This window comes from Micromys minutus (assembly GCF_963924665.1).
Source record: "Micromys minutus genome assembly, chromosome: 15".
Classification (NCBI taxonomy): domain Eukaryota; kingdom Metazoa; phylum Chordata; class Mammalia; order Rodentia; family Muridae; genus Micromys; species Micromys minutus.
In genome coordinates, this window is record NC_137984.1 from 3,464,828 (window position 1) to 3,480,449 (window position 15,622).

General features: G+C 44.3%; 1 protein-coding gene across 2 annotated transcripts in view; it reads right to left on the minus strand.

Annotated features, from left to right (window-relative positions):
* The window catches only part of MED23 (mediator complex subunit 23), a 40,525-nt gene that overhangs the window by 10,754 nt on the left and 14,149 nt on the right, over positions 1–15,622 (minus strand). For both annotated transcript variants that reach the window (XM_080929570.1, XM_080929569.1), the window contains 10 exons: positions 13,120–13,320; positions 10,240–10,383; positions 9,099–9,244; positions 7,949–8,194; positions 6,603–6,745; positions 5,199–5,373; positions 3,977–4,140; positions 2,283–2,407; positions 1,147–1,352; positions 876–1,056 (listed from right to left, as the gene is read on the minus strand). In XM_080929570.1, the coding sequence (XP_080785696.1) occupies positions 876–1,056; positions 1,147–1,352; positions 2,283–2,407; positions 3,977–4,140; positions 5,199–5,373; positions 6,603–6,745; positions 7,949–8,194; positions 9,099–9,244; positions 10,240–10,383; positions 13,120–13,320 (1,731 nt within the window). The remainder of the gene's footprint in view (positions 1–875; positions 1,057–1,146; positions 1,353–2,282; positions 2,408–3,976; positions 4,141–5,198; positions 5,374–6,602; positions 6,746–7,948; positions 8,195–9,098; positions 9,245–10,239; positions 10,384–13,119; positions 13,321–15,622) is intronic.

Consider the following 15,622-nt stretch of genomic DNA (forward strand, 5'->3'; position numbering starts at 1 on the left):
TGATGTCTTTAGGGTCATGTGATGCTCTGTTTTCTGAACCTATTTCCCCACATACCTATGTCACCTTTGCCAGATAAACTTGTCTCAGTTCCCCTACTACACTACAAGTACCTGTAGATTTATGCTTTGCAGACGAAAGGTCAGTGTTAATGAACTAAGCCACTACAAATACTCCAGTATGCCCTGGCTGGCCTTGAACTTATGATGATCCCCCTGCATCTGCTGGAATTACAGGGCTGTGCCAACACAGCCAGCCACCACACTTTGAAAAAAACCATGTAATTTCCTAGTCTAATTCAGTCTCTTGTAAAACTTAGCTTAAAGGGCTGGAGTATTGGCTCAGAGTTTGGAGCAGTGACTGCTCTCGCAGGCAATGTGGGTGTGACGGGTGTGACTCTCAGCGTTTGCAGGCAACCTGACCTCCTCTTCCATACTGCAGACAGCACACGTGGCACACAAAGAAGAGTGCCAGCAAAACATTCATGCACATAAAACAACCTAAAACAAACCAACTAAAGAGCTGCATCTGCAGGACAGTGGGTACACAGGAGGAACTCCTGACTCCCGAGGGAGTGAGTACATCAGCCAGCACACTACAAAACGCAGTGGCTTTGCACTACTTCCTGACCCGAGCCTCTGAGAATCAATCATTTGTATTTCAAAGCATAACAAGGCCAGAAAAATCTATTCACTTTTGTATCTTCTGTGATACAATACTGGTCATTGAATATGAACCAAAAAAAAAAAAAAAAAAGATTCCTTCTTTAAGGAAGTTTAAATACAGCATAAATCCATTTTATTCTCAGAAGCCAAACAGAGGAAATCAGCACCATCTGATCAAAGCGTGGGAAGAAGGCTCACAAACACGTTCTTACCAGGCAGAGGATGAGTCTGTCCAGTGTGACGATGTTATACTTCCATACCATGTCGTTGAGAATCTCAATGCACTTATTGAGTTGCTGACCTCCTGCTGACGTAGAGAACTCATACACCAAGAAATCTGCAAACGTTCTCACATGGGCCACCAAGGCCCGGGCCCCAATTCTCTCCAGTACTCTAGAGGGCAAAGAGAGAGACTTGAGCTCTCCTATATGGACGCCACAGACTGTCAAACAGACTGACACCCCAGGCTTCCTTCCGGCTTACTTGTACCCAATCTGACTAATATGGTCCGTTTCCAGGAGCATCTTCCAGAGGAGACAGAGGAAGAGTGGAGGGAAGCCTTGCACGGAGAACTGGGTGATGATCTCGTTCTCATCAGTCATCGACTTCCACTTCCTGTACTCTTCTTCCACATTTTTCTTCAGATTGAAACGGCTTTCCTGGGGGACATTATTTTGCTTGAAGAACGCCTAAAAGGAAGAATGGAAGTTCATGTCACCGGATACAGAAAAATGGAACCATGGGCAATCGGAGGTGAGAGACTTAGTGTGCATTTGGTTCTGGGAGAACAAGTATGTCATTCTGTATCCACGTATCTTACAGAACTAAATGTCCTTGAGTCTGGCAGTCACCAGAGCCTGCCTGTTACAGGCTGGCCTAGCGAGTCTAAGTTTCTTCTTTCTAATTCCTAAACGAATTCTAAGCAAGCCTGAATTCAGTCTCTCCAATCATTTTTATTAATCCTTGAGAGGAGGAAGAGAAGGAAGAAAAAGAAATGTGTCTCCTCCTCAGGTGACATACGCAGTGTCTCCGCAAGGACAATCAGTTACGACAGACCAGTGGTCCCTGAGCCACATGCTCGGCCAGTCTCCAGGCCCTACCCAGATCTGCTCAAGCAGAAGCTCTAAGGCTGGGACCCAGAGTGTGTGCTTGGCAAGTCTTCATGGGAATCAATGCGCTGTGCCGTAGCCCTTCTCAGAAGACACACAGAGCCGCCTTTCTCCTCTACGGAGCCACAGCTACACTTTTGTCGTACAGTTAAAAATATTAAAACAGTCAAATTTAGTATCTTTGTGCTTTGTAGAATGTCACTGAAGCTGATTTTTCTCCATCTTAGTGTTAGGAAAGAATTTTCCAAGTAATGTGTTAACTCTCAGGAGATTCTAAAACTCCTCATTTAAAAAGATAAAGCCATAATAAGTACATTTTCAGAAACACATTTAATCCTCAGTAGAATGAGAAGCAACTCAAGAGATTTTGGAAGTACAAAAGAAGAATTTTCAAAAGGAAAATAGCCAATTTTCTTTAGCTATTACCAAGTCAAGAACTCCCTAGAAAGCCACAGTGACTGGAAGAAAAGCTTTGCCGCGTATTTAATATGTAATTCAGAACCAAATTACCTGCAGAGGGGCTGGAAAACAGCTAAGGGTGTGTGAGGCCCAATTATGAGGAGTAAAATTCATGATGGTCTGAAGGATATCTTTACACCAAGTTCCCTGTATCGAATCGGATCCTGTAAAGAAATCTGCACAGACAGACGTGAGTCGGATCTCTGACCACAAACACATACTACCCAAGGAAGCAAAAGCAAGAGCGCCAAGCGCAGTGCAGCGCCGGACACTGCCGCTGGTCTGCATTTGCTCAGGACACAGACGCCCTGACTGAGAAGAACCAAGACAGGCTGGCTTTTCAGTTAGGAAACCAGAGCACAATTAGTGAAGAGACAGCAAAGGACTTTAAAACCTTTTTACTTTTAATAAGGTCTTTCCTGGGTCAAGAGAATGGAAGTGAAAAAGCAGATGTAGGACTACAAGTCCTGTATGTCCCAGTGTAAGTGTAAAACAGATGCTTACGGGAAATAAGTTGACAAAAGTGTGGCTGAAATTGATAAGGCTGGTATCCTTTCTTTCCTTTCGTAAACAAATAACTCCCGAAGTGTGGTCTGCTGATCTCTAGCAGTAGCTGGTGTCCTTCCTTCCTTCCTTCTTTCCTTCCTTCCTTTCATTTTTGAGATAGGGTCTTGAAATAAAGTCTAGGTTAACCTCAACTTTTCGATTCTCCTGCCTCAAACTCTCCAAGAGCTAGGATTACAGGCTTGTGCTTCTACAGCTACCTAGTCCTACTGTCCTTCCAGGATTTGCTGTGCTCAGAGCTATCCAAGTAACAGCTGCAGCTGTCCACAGCATTTCTCAGTGGGGTGCCTGGCTCTCTGCACACCTCAGCGAAGGCAGCAGACCACACTATTTTACACCATTATGCACTACTTTACACTATTGTACACTACTTTACACTATTATGCACCACCTGCAGGGAGCTTGAGGGAAAGAACTCAGGTGCAACAGTTGCCTTTCTTCGTGGAATTTCAATTTTAGGTAGAAGAGCATCTGACAGAAAAGCCAGTAATTATGCAGATAAAACATCTGGCAGACACTCAAAAATTAACAAAGTCATCCTGTTGTTTTGAGGGAACAAAGGACAGCATCTTCAACAGATGCTAAGTCTGATGTTTCAGGTGGAAATTAGAAACTGGAAAAGTTCCTGTCCACAGTGTGACTGTTTTCCCAGATGTAACGATGTTCTTATGACCTTCATAATGATGTCAACAAACACAATGTTGTAGAACTACAATGAGACATGTTCACATTTGCTACAACTGCTTAACTCAGGGAATGTTTTCCAAATGACGAACTTATAAAGACACACACACATTAAAAATGTTTTTAACATAAAAAACAGGCCAGTGGCTCACGGGGCAGCAAAGCGCCACAGTCATAGGCAGGACCCGAGTCTCACTTTACAGCTCCTCTTTCAGGAACTTTCTGACAGAAAAGGACACCGTGCTCACCCTGCACACAGAGGACAACAACAGAGCACATCAAAGCACCACTTCCCATTAGAGCTGTCACAGAACCCACTCTACATAAATGTCACTAATGCATAAGTACTCTTTAAAACTTATTACTAAAATACTTATTTATGTACAAATGGAAATCCAGAGCAACTGGCTTGCTCTTCCTGATAGGCACCCCTGGCTGTGCTCCCGGTGACCCAAGAGGAGCGCACAATGCATGCTAGCGTCCCTTGCAGGATCTACCTGTGACGTGGGTTGCTCTGGCCAAAGTCAGGATCAAGGCTCGGTTCAGTTCTTCAGACTCTGCAGACAGCACGGTTTTGGGATCATTGAGGAAGCGTGTGAACTGCGGCTGGACCTCTGAGCTCCCCAGGGCTGTGATGAGCCTCAGTGCAGTGCTTTCCACGCTGAAAGCAGGACAGTTTACATGCATGTTGGCAGATCCAAGTGCAGAGTTATAAACACGTACTAACACAAAGATTACACATTTCCCTTCTTTGATATAACCTCCTTTTTGATGCTGTGTTTTACAATGTGAAGCAGCTGACCTGCAGGCTAAACGAAAACCCCTGTCCTAGACAGACAGCATTTCATAAAATGTGTAGGGAGCACACATTACAGAGTCAGTATCGTGGTTTGAATAAAAATGGCCTCCATAGGTCCATAGAGAGTGGCACTATTAGGAGGTGGGGCCTTAGAGTACAGATGGCTTCACTGTAGAAGATGTGTGACTAAGAGGTAGGCTTTGAGGCCTCAGAAGCTGAACTCTCAGGTCTTTCTTCAGTACCATGTCTGCCTGCATGCCAGCATACTTCCCTTCATGATGAGAATGGACTAAACCTCTGAAACTGTAAGCCAGCCTCAGTTAAATGCTTTCCCTTATAAGAGTTCCATGTCATGGTGTCTCTTCACAGCAATAGAACTCTAAGAGAATCCGTACTCAAGAGGCAGAGGCAGAGGATCAGGAATTTATTTATGTCTTGTGTTGGCTACAAAAATGAATTCAAGGTTAGCTTGTGCTACATGAGACTGTGTTCCCATATCCATTAAGTTACAGATTTTTATCTGAAATACATTTGCACTAAAACCAAAATTAAAATGATACCTTTTTTTTTCTCCCCTTTTTGGTTTTCAAGACAGGGTTTCTCTGTACAGTAGCTGTGGCTATCCTGGAACTCACTCTGTAGATCAGGCTTGCCCTGAACTCACAGAGATAGATCTGCTTGCCTCTGCCTCCCACAAAATGATACTTTGACCACAACTTGAAACATATGTAAATTCAATTTCTTTTAAAAACTTAGATTCCAATCTTTCCCTGAAATTATAGTATCTCAGAAGCAAATTTAAAATTTTAAGGCAAATAAGAAAAAAAGGGGGCAGGGTGAGGGGTGATGATTAAGATCCCCACTTCCAAGCATGGGTGCACTGCACCCCAGGGGAGACAGCCTGAAGGCTCCTCACTCACCACAGGTGGAGCTGGTTCTGATTGGTCTGAGCCACCGCAGCCAGTGTGTGGAGATGGCTCAGAAGCTGAACTCGGTAATGTGGCTGAATGTGGTGCATTCGGTGGCTAAACATCTCCAGCAGCGTGTGCAGGATACCCCAGGCATGGGACTTGAAGACAGTGGGCAGGAGCTGACCTACCAGAGCCAGAGTTCCAGGTACCAGTTAGTGAAAGGACATCTCTGTATATACCTTAGAATTTCACTCAGGATGTATGTGAAAATATGACTATAAACAGACACACATACAAGTATATACATGTTTCCACTTGTAGAGGTAAAGATTCCAGAGCCTAAATACACTGAGCTTATCTTTCCTTTATAGAGTTTGACATGTCAGGCTCAAGTTAATGTGGAAAAATAAAATGAAAGCAACCACACAAAAATAAAACAAAAACCAACCAACCCAAACCATAAAGCCCGTCGGGTCTGCCTCACACCTCAGATACCTTTCGGATATCTTTATAGAGTCAAGGTTCAGACCTCTGAGTATGAAATTCATTCCCTCCTCTCTCTCTCTCTCTCTCTCTCTCTCTCTCTCTCTCTGTATACACACACACACACACACACACACACACACATACACACATATACATGCACACACATATGCACACATACACACATATACACATACACACACATATACACATACACACATATACATGCACACACATATGCACACATACACATACACACATATACACACACATACATACACACACACACACACACACACACACACACACACACACACACAGTGCTGCAATAGAACCCAAGGCCTCCATCACGCAGGCTGGCAGAGAACTTTCACCTCCTCAGCTGAGACTACAGTGTACACCACTGCAGCCAGTGCAACTGAGACAGACTCACTTTTAACACTGAAGGAAGAAAGCCAAGCTAGGCCAGCCAGGAAGGCACACAATTCCAGCACTCAGGAGGCAGAGGGGCGGGGGGGGGGGGGGCGGGGGCGGGGACGGGGGTGGGGGCTCAGAGCCAGACTTGCTTACATAAGGAGTCAGAGGCCAGCCTAGACTAGACAACAGGACACACTATCTTAAAAAACCCAAAACCTAGACCAGAACAAAAAACCTAATGTCTTTCCTTGTTCATTCTTTCTTTCATCCAAAGAAAGTCGAATTCACTTCTGGGAAAAAAGTTACTATGTTTAAAACTCATACTACTGATGAAGTGAATGAGAAAAGTGTTTCCAGTCAGACTCAGGCCTGGCCACTCGGCAGCAGTGCGGCATCTGAGAACGCGTGTGCAGGTCGGCCTCAGGGTCAGGGACTAGCCCCTGCCGCACCCGCACATGGAAGACTCTGAATCACTGACACGTTAACCATCAGAAGCAGCAGAGTTTGTCTTACTGATGAATCCTTTGATGCCCAAAGACTCTATTTCCATGTACACCAGCAAACGGCTGTAGGTCTCCACCAGGGCTGGGGCCAGTGCCACACTGGACTTCGCATGAGCCAGTTTTATCACTCTGGTTGCAATGCTGTGAATAAGGCTGGAGGAAGAAGAAAGTGAGAACCTGTGTCTATAAACAGGAGTTGTTCTCAGCAGCAAATAGTTATGAATCTGAAATGCAGTGGCTCCAACACACTTGGCTCAGTTAAGCTTCAGCTGTACAGGACACCTGGCAGTGACGTGGCTTCCACACAGGGACGGGTCCTTGTGTTCAGGGTAAAGCCAGCCCTCCGTACTGTGCATCAGTACTTAGAGCTTAAGGCGCAGCCATGTCTGAACTGCCTAGTCCTTCTCAAGGAGTCACTGTGAGCAGCTACAACAGGCAGCATTCTACTCCCCACACCACCTGAGCTGTGAGCTCAGGGCGACACCCTCTACCTGTCGTGTGCATCTGCACACTGGCCTCCGTGTGCCCTAGTACCTGTTTCTCCGAATGCTGCCTCAGGCTTCACGGCAGTTCCAGCCTGACTACCCTGGGCACTTGAGCTCTAGTGCCAACAGAAGCTTTTCTGCTTTCCAGGAAGGAAACCCAACTCTAAAGTGTCCCTGTGTATGTAACAAGTGTCCCTGTGTGTGTAACAAGTGTCCCTGTGTGTGTAACAAGTGTCCCTGTGTGTGTAACAAGTGTCCCTGTGTGTGTAACAAGTGTCCCTATGTGTGTAACAAGGCAAAAGCCTCAACATTTGAAATTCGAGGACACAGCAATTCTCCTTTCAGAAAAAGGTTTAGTAAAAAATGTAAGAAAAAGACTGAAAGCAAATGCAACGACAGTCATCACTGTGACTGCTATAAGGCAGCCTTCATCAACATCTCCTTAATACGACAGTGCCACCAAACCCTCAACTCCTAGCAATGCAGAACGGCCACTTAAGCTCCCTAAGAAGCTTTGCTGTAACGATCCAAAACTGTTTTGGATGACAATCACACGAAAAGATGTTTAATATAGGAGGAAAGCAAGATATAACAACACATTTTTGCCCATAATATATAAAATCATAAATTTACTCATCAGAAAAAAAGATGCAAACATGCTTTTCCATTTTCCTGTGAAAAGGATAAAGTCACTGTCTGCCTCACGCTCCTCTGCACAGTCTGCAGCTTCCACGGTTAACAACATTCATTTCTGTGAAGGAGTCATTTTTAAATGCAGAGACCATGCACACATATGCACACATACACACCTATAATCAGATAAAGTACCAGATTATTTCTATCAACTCCCAGATAGAGAAAAAGAGCGCACCTCATCTTGGCATGCACTGTCAGTGAATCCAGGAGGTTCATGGGTAAGGGAGTCACCGATGCTGAGGCCAGACAGCTTGTTCCGGGGAGAGGCACTCTCATAATGCCATTCCCATAAATAGTCTCTACCAGAGCGCCCATGGGCAGCGTGAAGCACTCCGAGTTTGTGGAGTACGCGTTACACAGCAGGGCGATCTTATAGTCACTCATCTGCAGACTTTTATTTCTCAGACTCTGCTGCAGGAACCTAGAGTGTCACATTCAAACAGAGAGCACAGATGACAGCCATGACGTTAACTTGCATTTTAGTACTTTCAATCACATGCAGTTGCTCGTACGATCTTTATTCTTAGAGACACTACAGTTTCTGATGAAGTACACGGTGACTTTATGCATTACAGCTTGGGGGACACGGTAAATGGAAACTCATCCTAAGTTAACAATGACTGGATATTTGTCAAGCATATACACTGTACACAATGCACTATTTTAGGCTAAATTTCAGAGAATGAAGAAATAACTCACAAGTTAATGAAAAAGATTTCTATTTATTATCTACTTAAATAACAAATGCCTTCATTCCTGATTTCACGATGAAAAGACGGACATGGGCATTTTATAATAAAAGCCACCGAGACATGGCTCTCACCATGGACAGTCCTGCGACTTCCTGACACCAGGACTAACACAGCTCTTCCTAAAGAGGTGTCTTCTCTGAGTGTTCTCAGCTTTGGGACATACACAGGAGCATGCCGGCCACATCTGCTCCCTCTCTCCCTCTCTTTTTCATCCCAGGGATGAAAGATGCCTAAATCAGATCATGTCCAAATCATGAGCACTTGGGAAACCCAGAAAGTCTCATGTTGGTAAGAGATAAGATACTTTAAGTTATAATTTAGAAGTCTATCACATAAAAACCAGAATTAGTCATAAAAAACAGAAAAATACCCAAGCACCTGAGAAGGCTCACTGAAGTTGTTTTCTGAGGCTATCCTTGGCCAGTTCCTTACTGTATCATACATATATATACTATCAGCCTGCTGGACAGTGTAGGACATGTCAAACGTCACACAAATACTGAAGCCAACAATGGTTTACAAGCCGCTCTTAATGAAACAGGATAATTAAGCTCCACGTGACAAATAACTTACTCATGGTGCAGCTTCAGGGAATGGGGTATTGGGATCTGGAGCTTGGAGTTGTCATTTTGAGCTTTTCTATTAAGATGAATCCAAATACAAGTCATTGCAAAGGCATGTGTTGACTGTGGTTTGTTAATATCAGGAACAGGGATACACTGGAAAACAGTAATTAGCTTCCATATGAATGAGAATTAAATAATCATGTGCATCTCAGAAATCCTTCAGTGTAACTCTTTAAAACTCCTTAGTCCAGCTCCAATAGCTCTTTGACTATTCAACATTACAACAAGAGGCCTTACAGCATAAGATTTTTTACAAGATGTTCTTGTTGGCAAGTTTGTACCTGTTAACAAATTAAAAGAAGCCTAGCCCAGGTTTTCCTATCATAGAAGTAATGAACAAAACTTGTTTTAAAGTTTAATTTTGAAAAATTAAACATATTCCAAAATCATAACAAATTGTGATAAATTCTGTAATTCTCACAAATGTATTTCAACTTCTAGCATACAAATAAAAGAATGTACATTAATGTGGTTCACTTAATGTACACATTGTATGATTTAATTTTAATAGTAAAATAAAATCTTGAAGACATAGAAACACTAGGAAAATATGAAAATTATGAGGTATAGATAGCTGAAATCTACTTTAAAATTAAAATCATCCAGCATTAAAACCGGCAAGAGCTAATAAAGAATGGTGCAGCATGTGACAGGAGTGTCCCAGCGACAGGGACAGGAGCAGTCAGTGTTCTCCTCATGCTCCTGGGTTTAAAGCTTTTCTATGAGTGTTTCTAGAAAATGGCAGTTATCAAAATAAATCATGCTTTCCTCAACCACATTATATAACAGAAGACTGGGTTGGTGCATCATAAGATCCAACCAACAAATAAAAACGAAGTCCCAACACACACTTGCGATGACCTCATCAGCATCCGACATTTTATAGCTATACAGCTTAGGACGCACAGGAAGTTTCTACAGATACTTAACTGTGACTTCCGACACTTTACATACAAGAAAACAAATGTCAAAAGACTGAATGCCCAAACCATCTATCGGAGTGAGCCACCACCATCCAGTCCTCTTTCCACAGTGCACACAAACCAGACGAGCTTAATGGCTCTGCTCAAGCACTCAGCGACACTTACTTCCTTCTCTGGGTACAGCAGGTCAAAGAGCTTCATGACGGGGAGGAAGTCAGCAAGCGCATTTTTCTGAATACTTCCAGAGATGAACTGCAGCAGAACCCACATCAGGTGGTCTCGCCCTTTAATCAGTCCTCGCCCTGCTAACTGTAAGAAATGTCACAGTGCAAGTGCACACTCAGCTGCCAACAACTCGGGTGGAGAATGCTGTGGTCCATTTCTAACACAGCACCCTGATGTTATAATCTGGATCTCAAATGATCCACAAAGGCTCATACACTCAGGCCTGGCCCTCATCTGACATTGATGCTGCAAGATGGGGGAATGCTGAGAATGCAGCAGCTGGTGAGAGCAAGCTATGTCTCTGGCAGCATGCCCTGAAGTGACTGGTCAGTGGTCCCTTCTCTCTTCCCTTGCCTCCCGGCTGTGATGAGGTAAATGAACATCTTCAGTCACACATTCCCTCACCACAATGTTCGGCATTACCACAAGCGCAAAAGCAACTTGACTAAATGCAGGAATAGAAAAGTCAAAAATGACAAACAAGCCTTCCTGGTGTGCAAGCCTTCCTTCTTCATAAGCTCCTGATGTAAAGCATTGTCACACTCACTGGTGTGCAACAGGGACTGACACACTTGGTGTGTATGCTTGGAAGTCAGTATCTTAGCTTGAGTGTTCAGTAACTACTGAGTGTAAATGGACATAAAATGCACAGCCTGCTACATTATATATATTTCCGTGTTCTATATAAACTACACATATCAAAAAAAATTAAGCATGAGAATCAAGTTCAATATTATGTAGGCAAGAGGTTGCTGGGCCTCTCACCCTGGTGCATGCTTCTATCAAGCAGGTCTACCTCATGTCTGCAGAGAAAAATTGTACTCACGCCAACCAGGAAAGGTAGAATACGCTCTAACTTCCTTCCTCCCGAGTGTACCCTGGCTGTCTGACACACACGGAGACAGACCCTGGTTTTCACAAGAACAAGGGCAACCAGAGGGCCAGGGCTGAGAACAAACAATAAACTGCATGTGCGTATGAAATCAACAACGTGACCCACTTTACCAGCACTTGGGCACATAAGGGAATCCATGCTGTAGTGATGTTACGGATGTGACACTTGGCCTTTTCCACTCGAAGTGCCTCAGGTCTCACAGCTGACACCAGCTTACCCCACACTGACTTTTCTTGAACTCACTGTCCTGTCCTGTTCATTACCAAGTAGAAAGCAGTAAGGCAGCAATGGATGGCGGCTTCCTGCTAAGCCTTCTGTTAGCTGCCAGTCACCTGGCTCCATCCAACTTCTCTTTATCTATCTAGTCTCTGGCTCTTGCTCTATTACTGGTTCAGACCTTCAACTGCAGTGTCTCTTACTGCTTTGGTCATGCCCATCTCTACTGAAAAGTCACTCCACGGTGACAATAGCAGCAATCTTTCTACTCTTCACTGCAGCCACATGAAGCTGTCCATGCCTGTCTCTGCTTACCCACCTTCCTCATATCATCCTGAATCTATTTTTTTTTCTCAGTTTTCATACACCTTGAAGTGGTTAAGAGCACTGAGTGCTCTTCCAGAGGTTCTGAATTAAATTCCCAGAAACCACATGGTGGCTCACAACTATCTGTAATGGGATCTGATACCCTTTTCTGGTGAGTCGGGAGACAACTACAGTGTGCTCACACACATATATACTGGTGAGTTGGGAGACAACTACAGTGTGCTCACACACATATATACTGGTGAGTCGGGAGACAGCTACAGTGTGCTCACACACATATGTATGAATGCTGCTGTTAGGAAGGTGCTTTGTGATGCTTTCCTCTTGGGAACCGTGTCCTTGGTGAAGCTAGTTCTCATGTCTTCATTCTGCCTTTACTCCTCTGTAGGGGACGGGCTGCCGTGGTGTGCTGGCTGGGTTTCTAGTAACCTGACACAAGTCACACTCATCTGGGAAGACGAAATTTCAAGTGACAAAATGCCTTCATAAGCCTGGCCTGTAGGTAACTGTGGGATATTATGACTAATCACTGATGTGGGAGGTCCTAGCCAACCAGGGGCAGCACCAAGGGCAATGGTCGTGGGCTGGATAAGAGCAGGCTGATGAAACTATTCTGTTAGCTGCACTCACCCATGGCCTCTGCATCCATTTCTGGTTCTGCTTTCCTGTCTTGAGTTCCCTTCATGGTAGACTGTAAACTGTTAACTATATGATAACATAGACCCTTGTCTTCCCAAATTGCTTTTGGTCATGTGTTTTATCACAGCAATGGATGAAGGGAAGGAGGGAGGGAAGAAGGGGAGGAGAGGAAGAGAGAGAGAAAGAGAGAGAGAGAGAGAGAGAGAGAGAGAGAGAGAGAGAGAGAGGGAGGGAGAGAGAATGCCTAGTTTTATATATACGTGTGTGTGTGTGTGTGTGTGTGTGTGTGTGTGTCCCTTCCCTTCTAGTGTAATAATACTCCTTAGTGGTACTGCAGTGTCTTTTCCTTCTGTATTATGTTTTTGTATCATGTGCCCTGGCCCTGTGGGTATATGTAGAAAGAGTGAGAAACTAGAGTTTATAGTCAGAAAGAAAAGTGAAAAGTTAAAAAATCATAAAAGTTCTAGAGAAACTAGGCACAGGGGCACACTTTGATCCCAGCCCTTGGGAGTCAGAGGCAGCTAGGTCTCTGTGAGTTTGAAGCTAGCCTGGTCTACATGATGAGTTCTAGACAAGTCAGGCAACATGGGAGACCCTGCCTTAAAACAAACAACTTAACAAAAGCAACATTGGGGCTCTGCCTTCTGTCCCCTCTGAACCCGGGAACTGGGAGTGCTCAAGGCCGTCTGAGCTACAGTAAGCAGCAGCCGGAGTGGCTCTGAGGAGGTGTCCTTTGGTCATACCTTCTGGTGGAGAGAGAGGACCATATGTGGGAAACTGGCAAACTGGAAAAGCACAAAGAAAATGAGCTGGCTGGAGAGGTGCTGCCACAGGAGCTGGCTGGTCCCCCCATCGTCAAACTTGTCCTCGGTCTCCGACCTCTCCATGGCGTATACCACCAGGTCCACCAGCTGGTCCTCCAGCACAGGGCAGCGCTGCTTGTGCTGTAGGCAGAGATTAGACACGGTATTCCAAAGCCTCCTGTCAGCCACAGAAGTCACCACTTAACAGGCAGTCATCATAACGAGAGGCCAAGCATGGGATGGAGTTGAGGGCACGGTTAGATCTAGTCCATTAAAGCTGCATCCTGTCCTAACACGGCGGAGGGTCCGTGGAAACACTATCTCTTCCACTTCCAATCAAGTGTGATACGGGATGATTTATCAAAAGGCCATCAAGCACAGTCGAGCCCTTTCTTAGGAAAACAGGTTAGAGGACGGATGTGATGGGAAGAGGCCAGCAGCTTTGCCATCTAATTAAAAAAGCCTCGATTTCCAGAGGTTAAAGATTTAGAAAAAGAAAAGGAGGCAATGGAAACTGCGTGTTTTAAAGTGACTACTCCAAGTTTACAGTCACTCATGAAGAGGTGCCTCCGCTCCCACGCACGACAACAATGCTGTACTGAAAGACAAGCCTCGTCTGTCCGTAACCAGAGAAGCTCATCTCAGAGCGACAGCTGTGCTGCCCTCCTGTGCAGGCCGAACACAATGCAGCTTTAACGTTAAATTAGATCATTTAAAATCTAAAACAAGAAGAGTTGGTTTAAACACTAACAATGAAAATGCAACTTCCCTTTCTAGAGGCAAAAAGATCTGTGCTTGTCAAAATGTCTAATGTGCTTTTACCAAAAGAGTTAAGCCACATTTTAAAAGCATCTTCACTTTTTTTTCTTAATAAATGTTTCACTGCTCAGTAGCAGGCAGTTGGAAGCCTTTCTAGTGAACACAATTACTAAAATATAGATAATTTTCCCTATACTTTAGATTTAAATATTGATGTCTTTTGCCATGAAAAAGGGATATGATTTCTTGAATTTATAGAAAAATGCAAAATGGGGACAAATCTGGAAGGACACGAAACGCCCCCCTGCCTCCCCTCTCCGCATGCTCCGCCAGCTCCACCTTGTAAAGCTCCACTGTGGCTGCACTTCCTTGATGCATGCAAACAAAACGGACATCTACCCCACACAGAAGCGCCGATGGTTGTTCCATATTCTATTCCCCAAACCACAGGCCATGATCACAGTAGAACCACGGTACAGGTTTACAGAGAGCAGTATCAACGCCACCAGTTTAGACTCTGGCACTTCTCCAAACAGTCATCAGTACAAAGCAGAGCAAAGAGCAACAGACAACACTGCAGACCAGCCTCAAGTCAGCATGCAGCTACTGTGGACAGGGCTTGAAATTTACTAGTTCTGCCAACCACCAACAACCTCAGAGAGGGCTCAGACAACACACGTCTACAGCGAGATCACTCAAAGGATGCAAGAGTCAGAAAAATCTGTGAAAAGAAGGAAAGCCAGGATTTCCAGTAGGAATTTTTAACTAGTGATGAGGATTTGCATCTTCTGTAGAGACTGGCCGATTTGTCAACTGTCCCTTTATCCATGGTGGCTGCCCGTCCATCTATTTTAGGAGAAAAAGCGCCTGGGTCACGCTGGTATTAGCTGCTTGTTTGTTTGTTTGTTTTAAGGGCTGTACTTTTACCTACATGTTTTCAGGCATGTTGCTGTGGTCACTCAATCAATGGCTTAAAGAGTGGCAGAAATATGAAAATCTTGACAAGATAAAAGCAATTTATAGTTAAAGTTGATGTTTTTCTGACATATGCCACATCTCATAAGTATGTCTCAGCTTTTCAGTTGAGAGTCAAATATACCAGTAATCCCTGGTACTCAAGGCCGTGGCATCTAATGTGAGCAAAATGTGTACTGGGCTAACTATTTTGGATAAAAATTGGCACATTCCCTAAAAGCAAACATGAAGACGGGAATTACGCATGCTGCTTTGTCTGACAAGGGACAGCATCAAGGAGGGAAGGCCTATGGCATAACTGAGCCACACTGCAGTCAAGGTATTGTCTGTGCTGGTCTGGTGTCCAGCTCCACAAGGGCTGTATGTGTGTTGTAAAGGCAGCCTGTCGAATGCTGTGCTCCCAGACTAGGGTACCTCAGCAAGACCCTGTCTCAAAACACAAAGCATAAATATGCTTCCGTTTTCAGCTCTGATCTTTTTTAAAGCCAAGGTTTTGCTCTATAGCTCCAGAGAACCTGGTATTCACTATGAAGCCCAGGCTGAACTCACGCTTGAGGCTGTCTTCCTACCTTGGCCTCCTGAGCACTCAGATTCTAGGTGTATGACACCATACCTAGTTTGCTTTAGTTTTCAATTACTATAAAATAAGTATGTTAAAACAAAGAGTCTTCATCATACTTCAGATTATCTTATAAAGTGGACAGCATAA